This window comes from Catharus ustulatus, chromosome 3 (assembly GCF_009819885.2).
Source record: "Catharus ustulatus isolate bCatUst1 chromosome 3, bCatUst1.pri.v2, whole genome shotgun sequence".
Classification (NCBI taxonomy): domain Eukaryota; kingdom Metazoa; phylum Chordata; class Aves; order Passeriformes; family Turdidae; genus Catharus; species Catharus ustulatus.
In genome coordinates, this window is record NC_046223.1 from 37,451,023 (window position 1) to 37,475,082 (window position 24,060).

At 40.3% G+C, this 24,060-nt stretch overlaps 3 protein-coding genes across 9 annotated transcripts in view; 1 reads left to right on the forward strand and 2 right to left on the reverse strand.

Moving 5' to 3' along the window:
- EIF2AK2 (eukaryotic translation initiation factor 2 alpha kinase 2) overlaps positions 1–18,347 on the reverse strand; it is a 24,554-nt gene extending 6,207 nt beyond the window's left edge. Inside the window, exons 1-14 of one of the 7 annotated variants that reach the window (XM_033053837.2) lie at positions 18,261–18,347; positions 15,530–15,642; positions 14,600–14,840; positions 13,549–13,672; positions 9,993–10,107; positions 8,737–8,906; positions 7,123–7,225; positions 5,456–5,499; positions 4,523–4,610; positions 4,030–4,064; positions 3,730–3,864; positions 3,202–3,321; positions 2,049–2,156; positions 249–441 (exon numbers count right to left, since the gene is read on the reverse strand). In XM_033053837.2, the coding sequence (XP_032909728.1) occupies positions 249–441; positions 2,049–2,156; positions 3,202–3,321; positions 3,730–3,864; positions 4,030–4,064; positions 4,523–4,610; positions 5,456–5,499; positions 7,123–7,225; positions 8,737–8,906; positions 9,993–10,107; positions 13,549–13,649 (1,212 nt within the window). In that variant the 5' untranslated portion in view covers positions 13,650–13,672; positions 14,600–14,840; positions 15,530–15,642; positions 18,261–18,347. Of the gene's footprint in view, positions 1–248; positions 442–2,048; positions 2,157–3,201; positions 3,322–3,729; positions 3,865–4,029; positions 4,065–4,522; positions 4,611–5,455; positions 5,500–7,122; positions 7,226–8,736; positions 8,907–9,992; positions 10,108–10,908; positions 11,001–12,014; positions 12,255–13,548; positions 13,673–14,191; positions 14,316–14,599; positions 14,841–15,529; positions 15,643–16,275; positions 17,311–17,361; positions 17,600–18,260 lie in introns of those variants that run through there. The other 6 variants (XM_033053835.2, XM_033053838.2, XM_033053833.2 and 3 more) reach the window with 6 other exon arrangements.
- On the forward strand, positions 17,712–19,072 carry LOC116993395 (N-acetylneuraminic acid phosphatase). The gene is made up of 2 exons (XM_033053849.1): positions 17,712–17,875; positions 18,054–19,072. The coding sequence occupies exons 1-2, from the start codon at positions 17,786–17,788 to the stop codon at positions 18,747–18,749; spliced, it is 786 nt and encodes a 261-aa protein (XP_032909740.1). The 5' UTR covers positions 17,712–17,785; the 3' UTR covers positions 18,750–19,072.
- A 245-nt stretch (positions 19,073–19,317) lies between these two features.
- The window catches only part of RMDN2 (regulator of microtubule dynamics 2), a 179,558-nt gene continuing 174,815 nt past the window's right edge, over positions 19,318–24,060 (reverse strand). The window contains exon 18 of the transcript XR_004417285.1: positions 19,318–22,434. The gene's annotated coding sequence lies outside the window, so the exon portion shown is untranslated. The remainder of the gene's footprint in view (positions 22,435–24,060) is intronic.

A 24,060-nucleotide genomic window follows, 5' to 3' on the forward strand; every position in this document is an offset into this window, starting at 1 on the left:
GACTACTGATTCTTTCAACTATTGCATTCTGAGGTCCTCCAAGTTTACCTTCTGATTTTAGGATGAGGTTCGGTCAGCTGCTGAAAGAAAATCAATCACTAGCAATATCCAAAGGAGCACACTGCTAGAGTACATAACAGAGTAAGCAAAGACTATAATAATTCAACATTCTTTGAAATTCCAGTAAGTTTACTATCTTTAACTTTTTCTTTTTGCCTTTTTTTTTTTAATTTTCCTATCCTACATACCTTGAGGTCTCGATGAATTAAGTCTTTAGAATGAATATATTCCACTCCTTTCACTATTTGTAAGAATTGGTTTTGTGCCTTTGCATGATACTGTCGGTTTTTTTCATTTTTTGCAATCCAATTTTCCAATGTCCCTTGTTCACAGAATTCCATTTGGATGAAAAGACAGAGAATATTTTTGCCTGGAATCCAGCTTCAAAAGAAAATTACATACCATATTAAAATTGGCAAGATAGAATTCCTCCCAAGTCATCTTCAAAAGCCCTTTTTGCTAATAGTTATTTTTGGAGTTACCCAAAACAAAGTCTGTAAGTCCTTTAATTTTAAGAAAGATCCTAGAGCAATTTGTATTACATAAATAGAACTTCAACCCAAAGAATTCCTGCTCGGTTGCTACATACTCCTGGAATATTTCTGAAGTTTTGCTTGCTTTCTACTTTCACACTGGAAGTTTTCTGAGAGCCCAAGTTCTATTTCCCTCATACCTAGAGGCATGTCCTATTCAGGAAGAAATACCACTGTCCTTGGCTCCCATGTGGCCTTGTAGGAACTACTGCAAGTGCCTGACATGTGTTCTCTATTCTGCTCAAGAGACATCAGCCTTCCTATCCTGCCCAGAATGGTCATGTTCACTCTGTCCTGTCAAGAACATAGTGTAGTGACTGTTTTTGACATTGGTCTGCTAGTCACAGAAACCCTTCTGAGAGCTGGAAATATAGGTGAAATATATTCACCCATCTGGTAGCCTCACACATTCCAGAGAAGCCCATAGGATAGGCTGAGGCTGGAGATGGTGAGGGGAAGGAAAACAGAAAGAGAAGCATGCACTGGTTTTTCCTATGTACACTGTGTGATGAATAAAGCTGCTCAAGGCACTGAAAGAACAAGCATTAAATGGCTCAGTACTCTCAGTAGACTTGAGGTCAGGGCATGAATTCCAGTCTGGGACCGCAGCTTTGAGGACTTTTTTTTTCTGTCTATTACCCAATAACTGTTTGATATCAAACACACACATGATATTGAGGCTCCAACATATTAATGGTTCAGTTTTGACAGACTTTCCCCTCCCATTTTACTCCTCATTTAATGAACACAGTTATGGAGGGGTATCATGCCAACCATGATTTTGAATCCATTAATATTTTATGGCTCTAAATAAGTATGGCAGCCTATTTGAAGAGTATGAATTCACAGCTAGTGAAAAAAGCTTACCACAGAAGCTTGGAAAAGTTAATAGTCTCATTTACAAGTAAAACTCTCAGCATTGTTTTAGCAGAAGTCTCAGTGTCAAAAGGTTAGCTCTAAATTAAAGAGCATTTCATTTTGTCTTCCTTTTCTAAACAATCAAAACTGTTTCAGGTATCATGGTTAAAATACTAACTTAGGGAAATAATTAAATGTGATAGCTACTGGCTGACCAGTACTTTTTATAAAAAGGAAGCTTCTGATCAGTAATTTAGTAGCCAACTTGCAGCCAATTTTTTAGTTTCTGTTGTTAATTTTTGCCCCAAATTTTGAGTTCTGCAGTCTGACACTCCTCTATAAATTCATTAAGTCCCATATATTAAGAGAGGAGAGAAATATAAAATTATATAATATATCTTATTTATCAAGGAAAAGAAGACAAATATACTTAATGACATACAACCTGCTGCTGGAAAGTACTGTGCCTTTTCTCCTAGCAGTACAATTGCACATGTGTACACTTACATTTGTATAATAACTGATAACCAATTATCAACAGCATAAAGTTCACTATGGCAAAAAGGTTGTGAATGCAAACTATTATTTTGTAGTTACCTTGAGTCTGGATCCTTTATACAGTCATACCCTCTCCAGCTGCAATGATACCGCACTATGTTCTCATGTGTAAGTATTGCAAGTCCCTTTGCTTCACGCTCTACTTTCCTATCAGGAGGGGGGAATGAATTAAAAAAGGCATTTACCTATTACTGTGTAATACAAAGTTAAATAAAATATATGCTATCAAGTGGCAGCATACAGATAGTTTTACATTAATTTAGAAACAAAGCATAGTTGAAATCATCTAAAGTCGAAAGTTCAAAACTGAAGCTACAAATTTGGTGGGTTTTCTTTCATCTGCTTGGATATTCAAAGTGCAAAATGTATTAGGAATTAAATTAACCACATTAAGATTTAAATCCCCACTCAAAAAAAGCAGATAGCTGCAAACCCACCAGCAGAGGAGCAGTCATTACTTGAGTAATCAGAAGAAGGTTTTCAGTATAGATCTCAGGATAGCAATACCAATGAAAATAACATGTATTTGCAAAGAATACAAGAATCCAAAGGGAAATGTACCACATTACACAATTTAAGGGACAAGTATCACCAACGATTTAAAACATTTTCAATAGATAACCTAAAAGAAAATTTTTTCAACTGTTGATAAAATACTCGACTAGGTAATGGTTACAGATAATTACTCTAAAAAAAATTAAGATCATAATTCTCTGTTGAGATTAATAAAAGTAACACAGCATGATAGTAATGACTACATGGGTCACATATAAAGCCTTTTCTAATTACAAACCACAAAATTTATTACTCTGATTTGTTTTCTATTTTCCATAATTACAGTTATTTTGTATTACTGATATGGAAATTTACCATGTAGCCTGTCAAAAATAACACTGTTGCTTTCAATGTTTTAATAATCAGCAGGTTTTCTTCAAAAGCATTTTGCAATATTAGCGATCAGAGCACTACTGTGTTCAGGGAAAAGAGAACTTAACACACCTACAAAAATTACCAAAGGTTCAGGACTACTTTCAGCTTCATTTGGAAATGAAGAAAAATGTTACTAGAAAGGACAAGCAATTAATAATGAAAACGACTTAAATGCTTCTAGTACTGTTGAAGCAAGAAACCAAAGCATTAAAATCTTGATTAAGGTTGTCCTAAAAGGCAGAAGTAAATATACAGTACATACTCTGTGAATTTAACTCGTTTGATTGCATAGGTTGTCTTATCAGACTTCGATGTTGCCTTGAACACAGTCCCGAAACCACCTTTATCAATAGGCTCTATTTCTTCAAAAAGATCAAGAAATCTTAAAAAAAAAAAATGGAAAACCACACTTAATTGCACTTAATTTTCAATCAATGGTTTTAAAATAATCTTGACAGATATAATACAGCTACTGCAATATTACATTGATCATTTGACAAATCTACAGATCTAAATCCCATTCTTGGAGATTAAAACAACTAGGGGTAATTACTCTCCCATCTTCACATGTTGGTTCACACGATGTTTGGTTGTGAGCTTTAAATACCACTGCTTGCCAACTTCTACACTAGATTTGAAATTTCCAGGAAAAAAAAATATATCAATTTTCTTTGAAAGCTCTTTTTACAGGAGTATTTTCCCTCCTTCTACCATAAATAGGGAAACAAATCTAGATTTATACATACTATTACTGCCTTACAAATATTAATTAAAAAAAAATTATTCTTACGTTTTATTGACAGTGTGTGGACTCCCATTCTCTTCTCCAGTATTTGCGTCCATGTCTGGCAAACTTTTATTTACATCTGACATATTTTTTTCCTCTTCCTTGTTTCTTACATTAGCAAAATTAGCTGCCAATATTCTTTAACAAGGATAAAAGCAAAATTTATAATGAACCATTTTCCTAACACATGATGAGAAAAGAAATGTACCTCCCAAGAGCAGCATTTCTTTACTAGTGATAGAAAAAATAGAATTATTTGGAATATAGTTTACAGGAGACAGCAATCAAGAAATAAACACATACCTTTTGGGCTTCGGGATAGAACTTTGTGCATTTCCCTACATGGAAAACAGAAAAAAACCGAACTGAGGTATCCTGAATATTTTCACTGTAGCTGGTTTAAAACATGTCTGATAATGTATCTAGGAAATGCTTATAAATATGATCATACCTTATGTAAACAATGTCATAAGAATGAATCTTAGCTCAGTGTTTTTCACATATGCTATGCATAGCATCATTGCAAAAGCGTGCATAACATTATCATTGCAAAAAAAGAGCTTAGTTTGACCCTTTCCTTGAGTGTACTGCCATTTGTTACACACTACACAAATTTGATCCACAATACAGAAGGAACAGACTCATGGTTAACAGTACTGAATATTCTCAGGAAAAATGCACATATTTTCCAATGATTAGTGGATAAAATAACTAACTGATGTTACACTCATACAAGAAACACGCCCTATTCAGGGTCTAAAACTTAATTATGAGAAAGACCATTTTCATACTGTACCTGAAAAGGTGAAGACTTATCACAAATAGCCATGTCTTTCATTTTTTCTTCCAACTTTGCAGCTGAGTCCTCAAAGTAAATGCTGCTTCTATTGAAAAATAATGGACTATTTTAGGTGAAAGTAACACAATAATAAATAAAATTACTGTCACAAGAAAAGAAGAAATGCCAAAAAACTCAGTTTTTAAAGCAAAACCTGAAAAGGCATTAATAATCATGACTGATTTAAATTAAAAAACATCCTACCTGAAAGTTACTAAAATAACAACACTTTGTAATATTCCCCTTTATTTTTATACTTAAATGTCGTAATATTCCTCTTTATTTCTATTATTAAATGAGTATGATATCTGGAAGATAGAAGAATGTAAAAGTGGTAATGGCACAACAGCCAAACCACTGGTTCTCAAATCACATATCAAACTTCATGTTCAGTTTCTAATGCTAAACAAATTTTTCCCTTTGGTGGAAATGAAGGTTCATGTAGAATGGAAAAAAGAGGGGAAAAAAAAGAAAAAAGTAAGAGAAGAAAGCAGAATATGGATCACAGGGAAATAGTGAAATTGAATTATACTGAGTTCACAAGAGTGTCACAATAGGAAAACGAGTGTTAAAATAGCATGGAATAATACTACTGAACGAGGTAGGGTAATCCATTTACATAACAGTAAAAATGCTTCTGAAAGAACTACCTGTGGCAAAATATTAATAAATCAGAAAGCTCTAAACTAATTACAAGGTATCCCATACAGACACATAAAATTGCATACGTAAAACAAACTTTGCTCCAAAGTGTAAAGAACAGAAGTTAAAATTAGATAGGTTTATACTGCAATAAAACAATAAAATTATATATTTTATTTAGCATTAGAGCACATCAGCCTGTAAGATTAGTAAATATATTGTTATCACATTAGAGTGAACTCAACTTACTTTGAGTCAGACGTACAATTGCCATTAGACCTTTCAGTTTCCACCTGAAAAAGAAAAACCAAGAATGTTAACAAAGTCACAAACAAATCCCTAGTGCAAAAGATGCCACCTAAAGAGGGCAGAGGGAAGATTACAGGGTGCTAAGAACAAGTTGTTAACTGCACTAAGCATTCAAAGCCCTGCTGAAGAAAGATTTCTGCCCAATTTCCACTCAGAGAAAGGAAAACATAGGGCTCTGTCATAGTGAACATCCTATACACATTTACAGAAGAAGAATTTGGAGTCTATTCAAAACCAGGGTAAGAGTTATGAAAAGCAAATATCTTCATTGTTTGCTGCATGTGCAACTGCTGTGTGGAGAATGAGATATACAAAGGCTTTGATATAGAACTCAAAATCTGAGTACAAATTGGCATTCAATGTCTTCAACATGGAAACACTGCAGAACTCATAACTAAATGGGGGTTAAATAAAATAAATACTTAGCAGAGGTTCTTCCCCTTCCTCCCACTACCCATGTCATAACAGCATAAAAGTAACATTACAAGCAACACCTATAATGGATATAGACCATCACCTCAAGCTTGTTTTTTTATGTTTCCTGGCTTCCCATCATGGTATCATAGAAACAAAACCATGGGGTTTATCTTTCAATGAGAGCCAACAAACAACCCCTTTTTTATAAATACAGGTGTACTGTACCTTTACTACTTTCTGCCAGTTACATTTTGCTTGTTACACAGACATCACTGAGAATTAATAAAAATTAAAACCAAACCAAAACAAGCCACCCCAAATTTAGACAAACCAGTGTACAAGTTCTGCTTTCAGACTTGGATGAAAATAAAAAGACCCCTGGGTTTGCAGCATAGTAAAATATTGAATGGGTCCTAGACCTATAATAGGGCATTAATTAATTACACGGTTGACTTAAAAATATTTTAAAAGCATTGAAAATTCACACTAAGCCAAATAATTTTAAAGTACTTAAAAGTAAAAAAGACTTCTTCCCTCCTGCATACTGCCATCCTTTAAACTACACTCCATTTAAGTTAGTTCTTACATTCTGTACATTTCAGAAGTGGGTTTAGATCACTATTGGAATTCTGATCGTTTTTTGCACATGTGGAAATAACAGTTGCCACCATAAAGACAACAGCTCTGTTGTCCAGAGGATGGTGTCAGATATTGTTTCAGTCGACTCTGCCTTGGAACACTACAGAAGGCAAGTCCTGTTGATTCTGACTCCTGCTTTTGCCTCTCACATTACACAGATTTTTGATCCAACAGAAGACAGTAAAAGAAGTATGTTCATAACCTGCCAGCTCAACAGGGCTTCACACAGAAGATAACTGGTATACAAGTCAGAACTTAGAAAATTTTAATATGTGTGCAACCTTGAATGACAGTATATCAGACCTATTCTGAAACACAGAGATATCAACTCTTAGTGTTTTGGTTGTTTTAATCCAGAACTGAAGACAGAAACACAACATAAATTCTACTAACAGTAGCCCAACCAACATACTAAAATATGGATTGTTTCCCTCTTTAACGGAATCCATGGAGTATGCTTTCAAATGCAATGAGGAAATTGGTTCAAAGATTTAAATTTCTGTGATAAGACTAAATATAGCACATACTGTCAGAGAGCTTTCCTTATTTACCTTCTCAAATGCTTCTTTTGCAGCAGCTTGTTTTGCAGCAATTAGTGAAGGTCCAGTGCCTCTTCCACACACACAACCACTAATTTTACAGAAAACAGTGTACCTGTAAAATACAATAGGAGAATGAAGTCTTATATCCCATATGACAAAGTCTTAATTTAATGATTTTTAAAAACTACAATGAACAAGAATGGAAATCTGAAATATATATATTCAGGACATCACTCTCAATATGCATTTAATCTAATTAATAATGGTAGATAACAAAGTCTTCAAGATAACTCACTTTCAGAGCCTGGTACAATCATGGAAAAGATTATTCTGATAAACACCTGAGGGACAGCACAGTTACTGGTCACAGCCAGCAGAGCATCATGAAGGGAAAGTCCTGATTTCCTCCTGTGACAGGATACCCCACCTAGCTGATCTTGGAAAGAAAGATGATATAATCCTTTTGGACTTCAGCAAAGCTTTTGATACCATCTCTCATTGTCCTTCTGGACAAAATATCTGGCCCACAGCTGGATAACCATGCTTACATGATAGGTGAGCAACTGGTTCATGGGTCAGGCACAAAGGGCTACAGGGAATGGGCTGACGTCAGGCTGGGGGCCTGTCACTAGTGAGGTTCCACAGGGCTCCATCCTTGGTCCTGTGCTCTTCAACATCTTCAATAACAACTTGTACACAGGACTCAAAGGATATCAAGTAATTTTGCTGACAAGTCTAAATTGGGAGGAATTGTTGACTTCCTCAAGGGCAGAGAAGCCCTGCCAAGAGACCAACATACTAAAATTAAGAGATGGACAATCACCAACAATGTAAAATTTAACAAGGCTAAGTGTCAAATTCTGCAGCTGGGATGGGACAACCCAGGTTGTATGTATAGACTTGGGAACAGGAGACTGGAAAGCAGCACTGCAGAAAGGCACCTGTGTACGCTGGTCACTGGCAAGTTGAACATGAGCCAGCAGTGCCCTGGCAGCCAGGAGAGCCAATCCAGTCCTGGAGGCCATCAGGCATAGCATCACAGCTGGGCAAGGGAGGGGATTGTCCTGCTCTGCTCTGAGCTGGGGCAGCCTCACCTCCAGTGCTGGGGCCAGTTTGGGGTGCCATAATATAAAAATTACATTATGCAATTGAGGAGTGTCCAAAGGACAGAAACAAAGATGGTGAAAGGCCTTTAAGGGGAAGTCCTGTGAGGAGCAGCTGGAGTCACTCGGTCCGTTCAGCCTGGAGGAGACTGAGGACAGACCTCACTGCAGCTAGAACTTCCTTGTGAGGGGAAGAGGAGCAGCAGGCACTGATCTCTGCTCTGTGCTGACCAGTAACAGGACTCAAAGAAATACCAGGAAGCTGAGTTAGGAGAAGTTTAGGTCAGACATCAGGAAAATATTATTCTCCCAGAGGGTGGCTGGGCACTGAAACAGGCTCCCCAGGGAAGTGATCACAGCACCAAGCCTGACAGAGCTCAAGAAGCTTTTGGATAATGTTGTCAGACAGATGGTGTGACTCTTTTAACAATTCAGCTAACATGACCAAGTATAACTAATGGTAGCATTAGTAAACACAACAAAGTATTAGAAGGAAGCGGGAAGATAAATTATATCTTACATGGGAGCATGGGGATCTCCATCACGAGCTACGTTAGTATAATCAATCATTTGACGCGTCCTTTGTGAATAAACATTTAATAGGCTGACAAAATCTTTGTCTAATGGAGGTGATGAGATTGGTTGACTTGTCCTTATCTCCGCAGCTGCCATATTTGAGGGACTCTCCTGCTATAGAACAAACAAAACAGGTAACTTGAAAACTTAAGCTTAAAAATACATTAAGATAAACAGTGCACAAGAACTAATATAGCTGCAAGGTTTGTCCACATTTCAAAAGACTCTTAAGAAAACCCAAGTTTCCATTAACTGAGTCCTTTGTGGCAAAGGACAGACATCCCAAGCATAACTATTACATTTTGAATAAATGTAAACCTCGTTTTCCAAGTACTACACTTTAGCCTTTAACAACCTCTCACCGTGCCTCATCCCACTCCTTTTAGGAAACTATAGGGATCAAGCTGTGAAGAAGGGGTGGCAGCAGGATGCTGCTGATGCTTCCATTTAGCAAGTACTGCAAATGCTCCTGTGCATGTACAAGAGGAGAAAGCAGGACTTTCAGTTGTCTCATGATTAATCAGCATCAGTTACATACCAGCAAACATGCAACAATTGTGTTAATGACAGCGACACAACAAAAGTCATATAGAAAAAGATAAGGAAAGATTTCACTCAAAAGGTGCTAAGAAGTAGAGTCAAAAAGAAAAATAAAGAATGGCAAATGAAGAAGGGCAAAACACTTGGCAGAAAACCAAGGAGCAAAAATCAAACCTAGACTTAATCAAGGAAGGATAGAGTATATGACCAGCTATACTGCAAAGAATATAATGTAAAGGAAAAGATAAATTAGAACAAGTGAAAGTAAGCAATTTCATTAGCAGAGTGGCAACAGACACAATTGGTAATTCCCTGCAAATGTGTCGAAGACATTGAATCATTGAACAATTGTCAAGCTTTAAAAGGACCACTGCCCACTCTGGATACATCAAGGCAGCTTTAAAAAAGGCAAACACATTTCTTTATCCTCCTATAACAGCAGAGGAGCAAACATAATATTAGATATCAACCCTATAGGAAAATAAGGAAAACAATTCAGTGATAAAAAGTAGAAAAGTGCTGAATAAGACAGAACAAAGACAATTTAAGTAATTAGAAACTTTCAAATTAAACAACATTTTATTTAAAGTCTACTTTTAGATATTAATCTTCAACATTTACTACATTAAGCCCCAAAACTTAATCCTACTATTTACTCACCTGTTTATCAATCATTTTACACGTTTCTTTTGCTGCTACTGCTTTTGCTTCTTTTTTACTTTTACCAGTGCCTGTGCCATATTCCTCACCATTAATTTTGACCACAACTGTGAACCTGCAATGAAGAAAACATGTCTAAAACATTGCTACATTTTTCCCCACATATATACCTTAATAACCTTATCAAATTAAACTTTGGGTCAATTATCTAGGAAGCACTGCAGGATAACTTGGAAATATTGAAGGATTACTGTGGTTTTTATTATATAAAACATAATTATCATAATACTTTGGTATAAATACTTTTTAAATTTTCCTCTCTAGTCACAAATGAATGCACTTTATTAGTTCCAACAGTATTTTTAACTGCTAAACTGCTTTTTAAAACCCAAATAATTTAATTGTTAGAGGTATAAGAACGGATGAGGTCAGCATTGTTCCAAACAAGGTTGTGAAGCCCTAACACCAGGACACCTCAGCAGTGTGACACTACACAGGGAAAGAATAGCTAATCTTGATTTCATGAAACCAGATGTGACATTACACTCCCCTTTAATACCCTGTGGTGTACATTGCTTAGTAAGAACAAAAACCACATCTGGTGCTTGTGAGACATGAATTTAAAGGCAGTCACCAAATAAGCCCCACCAAAACAAAACAAAAAAGATTACCAACAAACAAACAAGCAAACATAAATCCCAGTCCTGCCTTTCTGCTGATCCCTTCCCTCTCTGTCCCTCCACTCCACAATTGTGAATGCCCTGCTCCCCATACAGCAACTCCATGAGTTAGAATGGGAATCTGATGCAGCTCAGGAGTGATGGTACTGGGTCTGGCTGGAATGGGGTCAACTTTCTTTAGAGCAGCTAGAATGGTGATGTTGTGGCTTTGGGACTAACACAGGGTTATGTTTTACCTACTGCTGAGTAGTGTTTGCACAGCACCAAAGCTTTTTTTTCTTTTTCCCATTGTGGCCTTCCAGCAAGCAGAGTAGGGATATATGAGAAGCTGGGAAAAGACACAACCAAGGTGAGTGGCCAGAGGGATATTCCATGCCACATGGCATCACACTCAGCAATAAAAGCTGGGAGGTGAAGAAGGAAGAAGGGATACCCAGGGCTATAGCGTATATATATATATATATATATATATATATATATATATGTTACCTTCCCAAGGTAACATATGATGGGAAGGAGTAAGCAATTTCTTTGTTTTGCTTTGGTAACATATCCAGCTATGTTTTGTCTATGCAACTGTCTTTATCTCAATCCACAAGTTTTTCTTCCATTCACCTTTCTGATTCTCTCTCTGTCCCACTGGGGGGAAGTGAGTAGCTGGATAGGGGTTTCACTGCCTCCTGGAGTCAACCCACAGCTATGCACTAGTAACAAATGGATTCAGACAAATCAGTCCTTACAGATCCAACTTGTCCTGCAACTGCAAATCCCCTAATGTTTCTGATACTGCCTTTGCACGAAAGGGAATAGAGGAGAAAACAACAACTGGATTTTGAACCTTGGCAGCAGCACACACTTGCACCAAGTTAAAGTGACCGTTAGAGCCTCAGGGCACCTCTGTGCAGCAGAGCATGTAAACGCTCACAGCCAACAAGATGGATTCACACAGTCAAGGTACAGCACCATGAGCTACTCTATGGGAAAATTGGTCTCCAATGGTGTCATGCTTTAGGTACTCACTTTTTTCATTATTCCAACCTCATTCTCCACTTCCCTTTAATGAAATGTTTGAGTGGGAAACAAAAAGATGCAGAACATGCAATGTGCTTGGTCTCATTGTGCAAGCGAGGCTTTACAAGAAATCTTAAGAGGGCAAACAGTAGGAAAAGGCACACCCAGAGTGTGTCATATACTCTACACATAGGAAACAATAAAGAAAAAACACAAAACGTAAGAAAGGTTGTTCTTTGGGAAGGAGTTTATCAGTCAACCCATAACTAAGCACTGAATACTACACACATTCATCTATGACACTGCATTCAAAATACACCATTTTATTTACCCTGAGGAAATCTGCAGTGAATCTCCATGACCAAGCTGAGGATTACCTGCAGGAGATTTACATGAGTTTCGTCATAAACACAGTCATACTTATTCACCATGAACCTCAAGTTAATAAGTAACTGTCCTAGACTTGACAGGTTTAGGCAGGACTGGCCTAATTGTCCACTCTCTGTATTCCCAGACTGAGAAAGTTCAGGACTGAGCCACCCTGGGCTCCTTTAACCTTCTTACATTGTGTTCAGCAGTGACCCTGTCAGACACAGTACTGGAAGCAGCCACAGCACCAGAACCATGATAGGATGGGATCTCTGCATCATGCCTCAGACAACTGCAAGGTGATTTATGAGAAGGGACACAGCACAGAAGAGTTAGGGGGCCAGCACACAACCAGCAGTGGTCAATGCCTCCAGTTAGCAGGTAGAACACTGAGAAAGAATAGCACAGGGGAACTGAAGGAGGTTTACAGCACACATCACTACAGCCAGACACTTTACACTGTATCCTTAGAATAGCCCAAGTTACCCAGGATTTTCCTAGATATCACTGTCACACAGTAGGCTGAATTTCATTTGTGAATGTAGAAGAACACACAGGAAAAACAACGAAAAACCACAATAAATGGGATAAATAATTTTGAATGTATGTAAGTTCTGTCAGTCCCATGCCATCACTTTTGAAGAATGAAGATGTTGCTATGTGATCACAGCTGTGGTCTTTATTGCAGTAAGGGTCTTTTTTTCTAATTACATGAGCCACATGGGGAAAAAACTAAGATAACTGATTAACATTTGAGATCCTAATAAAATCTATTAATTTATTCTGGGATCGTAGACAGATTTTAGAATAAATCTGCATAGACAGTGCTATCTGGCAGCATACAACAACATCAAAAGAAACTTACTAATTATTAGCATAAGGCTTTTCTTCATGCAAAACTAACAAAAAAAATTTAAAAATCACACCAGGAAATATTACAGATCTTCAGTATCTACAACCTTTGTCAAGGGAATAAATATAATACATCAACACTCAAAAATAATATATTCCATCACCTGTAATTGTCTCTAAAAGGGAAAGCAAAACTACTTAAGCAAAAGACTCTTTTCTTGTAAAAGATGTTGAAAAATATAATACACGTTAAATGTGTTAGTACACAACCAGCTAATACACCCAACCTTTCTTGTTAGAAATCAACAATGCTTTGTAGCATTTAAATCATAAACTGAAATTCCTGCCACAACCCAATCCACCTTCTGAGAGGAGATACATAATATACAATAGAGTTACTAGTAAATTACAGGTGCATTGCTGGTACTTTCTGCAAAAGAGCCATCACCCTTGAAACAAGTATTCTCCTTAAACTCTATCACATGATGTCATCCCCATGCACCTACCATTCAATTCATTATTTCAACCAGCTTTCCCACTACATATGTGCTTCCAGCAAATTAACATTTATGACTTCAAGCTTTACCCAGTTTGTTCACTGCAGGAAGAGCCCTGCTAGTTATTGACATGCAGAGTGAACTTACACAGGATCATGAGGTGGGCCCGTCTCACTGATATCATAATCCACTGTAACTTTATTTCTTTGACGGTAACGGTTGATCCTCGCCATATACTCACAATCCATTTTGACACAATCTTCAAGAGATGCTGCAAAGTAATATTCAAAGATGTGGCTGTCGCTCTAAACATAGAATAAAGGCAGCCTCTAATCCTGGTAGATAGGTCACTGCTATGATATGAAACAGAAAATTGGTGCCAATAACAAAGTTAATGGGAAACGAATTCAAATGATTGGTCTGCAAAAGTTCTGGAAGTCATTGCCTGGAATAACAATTTTAGAAAGCAGAGTGCAGAATTTAGTGATTAGAGAAGATTTCTTAACAGATTTCTTGACAGAAAAAGACTGAATCAATCCCTGAATTCTGCGGGAGAAAACTAATCAGTAACGTTTCTCCAGAATTAAAAGCGGTTCCTTCAGAAGAGGACCCGACGGCACCTGAACCTATCCCTTGGGGCAGCGATGACGCCAGGCGTAGCCACACGGACCAGAGATGACCCCGAGCCACCGTCACGGGGCACGGCGGGCCAGGCCGCTGCAGCCGGGCTGCGGCACCCCATGTCGCACGGACCCCTGCCCTTCCTCCCGCGGCCCCGTCCCGCCGGTACCTCCGAGCCGCTGCCGACGCTCCAGCCCCGGGCCCCTCCAGCCGCACTGCCGCGTCCCGCCGCGCAGACTCCGCCCAGTTTCGTTTCCGCAGAGCGCCCGCCCACGCCAGAGCGAAAACGAAAACGGAGAGGAGGCGAGGGCGGGAAGCGGAGCGGGCGGGTCCGGCCCAAGGCCGCGGGGAGCCGCGCTCTGCCCGGCTCGGAGCGGCGCTTCCGCCGCCGGCGCTCCTGAGCTGCGGGGAACAAGGGCTCCAAGGCAAACTGACCTCCGGCCTTGCCCTTGACTCGCTGGCGCCTTTTCTGTTACAGTAACCACACGCATGAGCTCAGCAGCATGGCCAGCGGAGAGCAATGCGCGCCCGAATACATCCAAACCCCTCAAGCCCAAGAACCCCCGAGGTTTTATACCCTCATAGTCTCCCCTGGGGCGTCAGTCCCGCTCTTCCTACTACTCTTCTCGTGCCTCCCCGCTCCGTGTTCATCCATCGCACTGGCACTGCGTTATCCAAAAGGCCGGCAGTCACCGGCTCCTGTTGTTATTCCCCGTTGTCCATTCACCTGGCTGTAGTCAGCTGTCTTCATGTCCTCTGTCATCACAAAGACTGGGCATTCATGGCCTCTTGTCTGGAGCTCCAACCAGGAGCCAAATCTGCATTTTAATAGGCAGATTGCAGGTCAAGACGCCTGGGTGAGTATTCCTCAACACATTGAGCTTGAAATATATCATGGGTATCACTGAACATGAACACATTTCATAAAAAATCTCTTACTGGGATAAAGGAAAAAAAAAATCAGCCACCAAACTAATAATAAATTCAGCGGAAGTGAGAAAGAAGAATCTCCAAGATCAGTTTTCAGGGGCTAGGTGTAAAGGATGGAGCAGATGACTCCCACTGTGCACACAGGTCACCTACTCCTGATCACCCAGATTTGATTCCCACCCCCCCTGCAAGATCTCTCTCCATCAGAAACCAGACAGCTGTGTAAAAGAAAAACAGCAGCAAGCCTTAGGTCTTCCTCAGTATGAGGAAACAGCCTGAGCAGCCAGGAAGCTCACCTGCTCTCTCATAGTGCTAACACAACCAAAAAGGAACCCACTGATACACAAGTAGGGATGCAGGAAGAAACTACCACAGAGTTCCAAATGCTGAACTCCTAAATACAATCATCTTGCAGCCAAAAAAAAAGACAAACAATTATATGAGTCAAATAACTCTCAAATTGTTATTTATGAACAACAAGTTTTCTTGGAAGTGTTTATGATGTTCTTCCTTTATAAAAGATACCCAGAGCCATTCCTCATTTAAAGATACCAAACTAGCATTCTTATATTATCACCTCAAGAATGGGCAGTATCTCTTATGTTCCAGCTTGTTTCCTACTCAGGTTTCCCATGACTGTTCTTTTCCTGGTTCTCAGCTTCTGCAAGGGATTTCCAGCCTCTGGTAAGCCTGCAGAAAGAACAAGGAGAAAGTAAAGAAACTTGCTGATAGATAAAGCTGTCATGAATGAGCTTATTTGCTGACCAAATAAATAATAGCACATCAAACAGCTGACTGAAGTTCAACAATCTAGCAGAGAATTTTCCAAGTGTACACAAAAGCACATTTTAGAATTACAGTCATACTCTAAAGCAAGCAATCATTTTCCATGCAGTCAGTTAATGAGAAAACTGAAAATAAAAAAAAAGTTAAAAATGTAATTATCATTCATTATTTAACTGCTTCAATTCTGTAATGGAAAGCTTCTAGTAAAAAATATATACCTTATAAAATCTTGTAAGACACTTATTTTTCAACTATGACCTCAAAGAAAGTACAAACATTAGTTTTATGTAAACGTTCCTTTTTCTAAAAGTACACATAGGATCACTGAGTGCAAGCAGGGCTCTGAAACAAATGCCATCTTCCTAAGTATAATGAATCCCAGAAATTCATATATTTTAATCACTCTTCTGCATAAATTCTGAAAAACAGTAATTCAGTAGAGGCACATGAAATTCACATGCCTAACACCTTTTCTGTCTTATCAAGCACGTTTTAATAATGCCAACTAGAGTGTGATTTTATTAAAACTCCTCTTACTGCCTTAACTACAGGATCCTTAGCCATCTCTGTTTCTTCTCAGAATCCCTCTCTTTCCTTAAAGGCTTGTCTTCTTTGATTTTACTTGCCCTATGCCAAGATTTTGGGCACGATTACTTTGTCTTTGCATATGACTCGGTGTCTTCTATCAGATAAGGAGATCGCTATCAAAAGTGCAGAACCGAAAGTGACCTGGAGTGAACTTCCAGTTTTTTGGTAAGAGACAAAGTTTCCTGCAGCTTACGATAAATGTCTAATCGACATTAGCAGTATTAAACACTCATCAAAATAAGAAAATCTGCTTGCTGGCTGTTAAAAAAATACCTTGTGTTTCCTCAAAACATTACCAACAAACAAGAGCCCGTTAAACTTCACTTTGGGGAAAGCCATCAATTCTGAAACAGCCTTTGGCACATACACCTAGAAATCTTTTTCTATTAAGCTGTTCAGGCCTTCATTTGAATGCCTTTGGGATTCATTTGCTCTAGAAAATATCGCCCTTGGGAATCTCATATAATCCATTATTATATAGGTTCTCTAAATAGGGGAGTTTCAGTGGAGTTACAGACTTCGGTTTTATTAGGAACACTTGCTGTTGGATGATTCAGCCCCGTGATGTGGCGGCTATGCCCAGAGGTAACTGCAGAAGCACGCCCCAGAAGGCAACAGGGAAGCTGGGAAAGCCGAACTGAATCTTTTGCGTGCATGTCCTTCTCCTCCCTCGTGCACGGAATGCTTCGGAGTGCAAACCTACAGACTCCGGCATCTTTGGGCGCCGGGCTGCGACCCCGTGCAGGGATCTGTTTGGTGCCGTTCCCTAAGGCTGGGACTAGCCTCCCCAGCGGCAGCAGCCGCGGGCCCGGGGCTGGCACAGCCAGCCAAGCCGCTGCCAACAGCCGGGAGCGGGCAGGCCTGCCAGGGCGGAAGCGCTGCGGGAGGAAATCTTGGACAGCAAAGTTATTCCCTGGCAGCATCTCAACAGATTATTTTCCAGTCAGCTGCCAGCTGTCTCGCTGCCTTACCCAGAAAGCATTCCTACACAGAGGAAGAAAACCAAAGCAAAACAGCAATCAGCGAAGCACACACCCCAAGTAACGCCACGCCCGGGCCCGGCCACTGCCCCGCCACGGAGCCCTCGGCCCGCGCGTTGCGCACCGCGCGGGGCACGACACAGGGTGCGCCGCAGCGGGGGAACTCCCGCCGCCTTTCTTCCCTGCCCCACCCCACGAGCTGTCGGGATTAGGGCAAGGTTTCCTCATAGCCCACTCCAAAGCCCTGCGCGCTTTTAACCCTCCCTTCCGGGGGAACGCCCGGGAGCGCCGAGCTCCGCCCGCAGCCCGGCGCGCCCCGGGCAGCGCGGTTCCCGCCCGGGCCCCGCCCCGCGGGCCTGACGTGAGGGGCGGGCCCGGGCGGCCCCGCCACGCTGTGCCCGGCACGGGCGGCTCTGCCGGCGCTCAGGGGCGCTCCCCTCCGCCGTCCGAGCGGGGCGGCTCTCGCGGGAGGCGGCGCCATGGGGCTGCACGGCGTCAAGGCGGTGTTCTTCGATCTGGACAACACGCTGATCGACACGGCGGCGGCCGGGCGGCGCGCCATCGAGGAGGTACTGCCCTTGTCCCCCTTCCGACGCGGGGCCCGCGGCCACCGCGGCTCCCGGCCCGGCCCGGGGGTGCCGCGCGTGTCCCGCTCCCTCCCCTGCTGCCACGCGGCCGGGGGCCGCTCCCGGGAGCGCGCCGCGCGGCCCCGCAGCGCCCTGACGCGCGGCCCCGCGTCCCTTGCAGGTGATAAGCGCCCTGCAGTCCAAGCACCACTACGGGGACGGAGAGGCCCGCGCCGTCTGCGACAAGGTCCAGGCCAAGCTCCTCAAGGAGTGCCACGATCCCGCCAAGATGTGCATCACAGACCTGCGGATTTCGCACTGGGAGGAGGCGATCCAGGAGACCATCGGGGGGGAGGCGAACCGCGACCTGGCGGCCGAGTGCTATTACCTGTGGAAGACGACGCGGCTGCAGCACCTGACGCTGGCCGAGGACACGCGGGCCATGCTCACCGAGCTGCGGAAAGGCCTCCGCCTGCTGCTGCTCACCAACGGCGACCGGCAGACGCAGAGGGAGAAGATCGAGGCGTGCGCCTGCCAGCCCTACTTCGATGCCATCGTTGTGGGGGGAGAGCAGAAAGAGGAGAAACCGGCGCCATCCATATTTCATTACTGTTGCGATCTCCTGGGGGTGCAGCCCGCAGAGTGTGTGATGGTCGGGGACTCTCTAGATACAGATATTCAAGGAGGCCTGAATGCTGGCTTGAAAGCCACAGTCTGGTTAAACAAAACAATGACCGCCCCAGTAGATACTTACCCCGTACCTCATTATATTATTTCTTCTGTACTGGATCTTCCAGCAGTTTTACAGAAGATGGAGCACAACATTAATGCTAAGTTAGAAACTGACCATATGGCTGGTAGTGATGAAGCACATTGATGATGGTTCCAGCATACAGAGACATGCTGAGCTGTTAGGTGACACATGCTCTTTTTAAAAATCTGACCCTAGGAGTTTGAACTCATCTATGGTCTCTTTTAAACAGCAGAGGGATGAATAAGAGCACAGTTGTCAGGGAAAACAGGACAGAAACACAGAATTATATTAATTTAAATCATGAAAGTGCAGTTAATCTAAGGCAACTGCCTCTGTCTGGAAATTCTTTTGACAGACTGTGGCAGAAGTATGTCTGTCTCTGACCTAAGTTGCCAGTCTCTTGTTTTTATAGTGGAAAAGAAAATTTGAATGTTCTGAGCTTTCACATGCTTGTAAGCTTAGCAGAAGCTTCAGTTCCGACCCTGTGTGCAGTGTGTAAGAGAAGGTGAGAAAGAGAGTGTGGTACAATATGGTAAATCTTCACAATCAATTGATCTGCAGTTTATCTCAGGAACTGGAGTGAATTTCATTATTTCTCAGACTATTAGAAATGCTCTACCTTTGATCTTTTTTACGAGTTTTAGATTTTTTTTTTCAGACTTTGCAGTGACTCTTATGGAACCTGTATCTCTTGCCAAAAGTACTTAAATCAAAAATTTGCTTTTTTATCGGGGACCATTTTTCAGAGGGACTTGATGAATAAGCTTTTACTTTATATTATCTTGGTGCTTATGCAGATATGCAGAATACTTGTAATTCAGATTATGATTTTTGTTGAAATGGATAAAACAGGGATATTTTCAATGGTGTTACTGTACTGTCAGACTCTACATGAGCTAATATCATTGTTCTGTCTGATTTTTTTCAGTGAATTTTGATCACACTTTTTGGAGAAATTGTTCTTGGTCTTGCTCAGGTGTATGACTACTCAGATTCAGCTGTAGGATCAGTGGCTTTTTGGACTGTTTTAATGGCACTGCTATATAATCCCTCCTTACTCCAGTGTGCACGTGTAATGAATGTGATTTATTCTGGAGAAAATACAAGCTAGTTGTCTGTAAATGGCTCTCATTATTCTCTTCCAGGAAACTGGAAAATTGTGTCATATGTATTGCAGTACTGTATACAACTTTATAAGGTATATGTGATATTTCCACTACATGTAGGAGATGACTCTCTAAAACAGTAAGGTTTCTCTTTCCCAGATCATTACATTAATTTATTTTTTTCTGTGCCTCATATTCTTATTATATAATGAGGAAGTATTCTCATATTAAATGGAAATGTAAACACTTGTTGGCATGTCTGGTTTTCAACCCTATTTGCTATATATATTCACTGGGATGAGTATCAGACCATATATGAAAAATCAAATTTTATATTTTAGAATAATTCCATGACAGATCTTTTGAGAACAGGGGTATTAGACTACTGGCAGAAGACTGTCTGGCATGTGGGCAGCAATAGGAAGTACAGAAACATACTATGAAATGGGTGCGTAGAAGAAATTCTATATATAAGAAACATTCATGTCAAATTAAACAAAAGAACTAAGTTAATGCAGTTAACTCTTGCATAGGACGACAGAGTCAGTTTAGAGGAGGCTGTTACTGATCTGGGTTAAATATTTGGCAAGGAGTTTAGGTTGGATCAAAATATGTTGCTCCTACTTTGAGGAGGGGGGGAAAATTTGAAACCCCCTTCCCAATTGTCCAGTAGAAAAGGTAAAGCAGTCCACATTCCTTGTCTTACCTGGCCAAGACTGTTGAGACATCAGGTCAAGGAAGAGTACAGAGACAGACCCCACCTGTTCCTTTGAGGAAATAGGCATATACTGAAAACAATCCAATTACAGCAGTTAGTAACATGAGCCAGTGGGACTGACTTGTCACACCTTCTGAAGGAAGAGGTTTAAGTTAAGATTTTATTTGCATTTGAAGAGTGTGGAAACAGACACTGGTTTAACTGATGATCAAAGCATTGCTAATAATGTTTCTTATAGCCTGTGATTGAGACAAGAATGATAAAGCTCATTAAGCCTGTCAGGGATACTGTGTAAAAATAGAAATGTATCCAAAAGATTAGAGGGATCCCCGAAGTGATCTAACCATACCATCGGATACAAAAGTAACTACTTTGCTTACAACAGCTTCCTGAAGGAGCTACAGGGTAACTGACTCTGCCTTGTTTGCACAGCAGCAGGATAGCCAAACTTAATTCAGAATGAGGTTTCTGATACAGCTGATATTTAAAATAACAAATAGTAATAATTCACAAGTCTCTCTGTGGGCTTGAAGAATATACATATATATATTACACCGGTTACCATTTTTTAATCTAAGTTGAGGCTCATAATCTCTTGCCACTGCATCATTCTGAAGTGGCATGCTGAGCCTGCTTATTGTAGAAAGGGTCTCTTGTTTTAGAAGAGACTGCTCTTTGTTTTGCACATGGCCAGCCATTTCTTTTCATCTCCGACTCTGAAAAACCACAGTAACTGCGCACTCAGGTAACAGTGTGGTGTGTGGAGGCCACACCCAAGTATATTTTTTCTGAGTACTGTACCAGGCTGGATGTGGCTACTGGTGTCCAGAGAGGGAAACACTATTATGATGCTTCCATAAATCAAGAAGAAGCAGTAGAAGACTTTTTCTCTATCTAGTGCCATTCTTTGAAGCAGTTACCCAATAAACTGGATTATCTCTAAGTATCTCTAAGTATTCAAGATGTTTTTCTTGGATGGAGCTCTTGCACAAAGGATAATGCAAAATAATTGCATCTAGTAAATTGGAAATAAAAATGTAATGATGGGATAATTTTTACACCAGAAGCAGGAACAAATCAATTAAACAGTGTATTAACAGTTCTCATTAAGTTCTGGTTTTGCTTAGTGTTATGCTCTATTAACTAAGTTATCTAGTTTAAACTGTATTGTCAAAACATGCGAAATAAAAAGAGGAAAAAGAAATTCCATCTATATTTTTTAAGACCTTTTTTTCCCAGATAAATATTATCTCCTGAGGTTAATGTACAGTAACTTTGACTTTAGTGAAATGAAGTGAAGCAATCATAATAAGTTTAATATCAATAATAATAAATTTAATACCAACTGTATTCTAATCCTTGATTTAAAAATAACCCATACACTAGTCTAATAAAAGTATTTTGTTTATAAAATGTATGTTTGAGCACTGAATTGCTGTGGATAGATATATTTGAGACCTGATCTACAACAAAGGGCAAGAGTTCTGTTTGTTTTCTAAAATAGTCAGAATTAGGATTTGAAATCCATAACTTCATGTTTAGATGTGGTGACTGGGTGTAGTTTCTGTAATTCAGAGAGGCTGGAACATAATTACATATTTATGAAGATTCATGGCCAGACTGTGAATGTTGAATTGCCAACTGCAGTTCAGTGATAGTTGAACCTAACTTGCCAAGCTGAATGCCACCTCACATAAGCCTAGGTGTCCTGACGTCTTGGCATTGGCTGCTGCAACAGCTTAAGAACAGACTGCAAGCAGAAAAGATCAATAAACATGGAGGTCTCAACTCCAGGGGAACCATTCTGGCAGGTTATGGCACAAAACCATATCTGAGCTATTGCTACACAGATCTCTGACTTAGGAGGGGCAGAGTGGGAGGTTGCTCACCTTGTGACTTTTTTGGCTGCAGAAAAGCAAGAAGCTCCCTTACCATTTTCTATTGGGTAATGGAACAAATTCTGTACAAAGTCCATCTTCTGGACCTGTGGAGACAGATGGAAAGATAGAAAGGTAACTGCACATGAGAGTAGGACATTAAATGGAGTAAAGGAGGGCTCTCTATCGTGGGCACTTGGCTGTGCCAACAAGCTGTCTGCAGCATCACACACCTGCAGAGCACTGGCTTTCTGTCCTTGTGGAGGAAGCTTTGGCTATGTAAGGCATTAAGCTAGACCGTGACAGCCTCAGAAATGAAAGCGTTTTCTTACACAGAAATCTTAGAAAGTGACCTGAATGTTTTATACTGGAAATAAGCACCTTTCATTAGAGTACTAAATTACTGCAGAGGGAAGATGTTTGGATTAAGGTTAAGGTTTTCCTACTCCCTGCATCTTAAGGTTTTCATATTTCCTGAAACAAAAACAACTTGCTGTGCCCCAGCTAAGTGCAACCAATTCAGTTTCTTTTTCTCTGAAGCTTCTCTTACATTACAACACCAGTATTAGGGCTTTGAACTTAATTGAAATAGTCTGATTCATCACAGCAATTTCTCTTGTTCACATATGTAGTGATTTGTTTTTCAGCTTCATCTCTAAAATTTGCCAGGTTATTTTGAGGCTTTTAAAAAAGAATTTAAAATCCTACCTTAATTCTATACTAACAAAACTCACCATCTGGAAATCGTTTGAACATGTTGAGAAGTACGACAGAGAGAAAGGCAATGTATCTCTGCTGTACGTAGCATATACTGTTCTTTTGTGCCCAGCTTTTGCCATCAGCCTTGCAGTGGGATTGTCTCCATTATACCCTGCTTTCTAGATCACACTGTGCACATACAAGAGACACAACAATGCAGAGATGATGTCAGCTGTGCCTAAAGCTAAAACTGCAACTTTTTGCCTATGTTGCTAGGGACCTAGAACAGAGAATCACATTGCACGCTCCATATAGCATATTTTAACCTTTTATTTCATCTACTAGAAACAAGGTTGCATGAGAGCCTTCTACTGAACAGCCCTCAAATGCCAGGAAAAAAAAAGTACTTAAAAATATGAAATAAGACTGTGGTGCTAATATATGAATTTGCAGTTCTTCAAAAATGCAAGCCATTTTTCTCAAGTCAACACTTCACCAAAGACCAGAAGACAACATCTCATAGGGTCTGATTTAACATGGGAAAAATATTGCCATTTACATCAGTGGACCTTAACAAGTTTAACTAAGATTTTTATGCTCATTTCTGTAAGATAATCTGCAAGTGACATCTGCTTTCCTCTTCTCCTCCCTCAGTTAATTGATCTTAATCATCTGTTTTGTCATCTGCATTTCCATATCTTTCTGAATCACAACCATATCTAGCATTTGGGATGAAGTTGGCAGAGGACCACAATAAAAACCACTGGATCACAGCCATCTTCTGTTGCAAAGTCGTTTTAAGTACCAGCTTCACAGCAACTGTGTGCTGCAAGCATGTACATGTTTCAAATGGTCTTTCCTCCAAACAAACTTCCATTCATCACACAGACTAGGCAAATTTTTCATTACAAAAAAGAAGAAAACCTAAAACTGTTGGGATAAAAAACCAAAATAGAATAAAAGCGCCTCCAAACAATATCTCTTAGTCATCTACAGATATCAAGGTTTATAAGAAGTTTCAAATACTAAGTCTA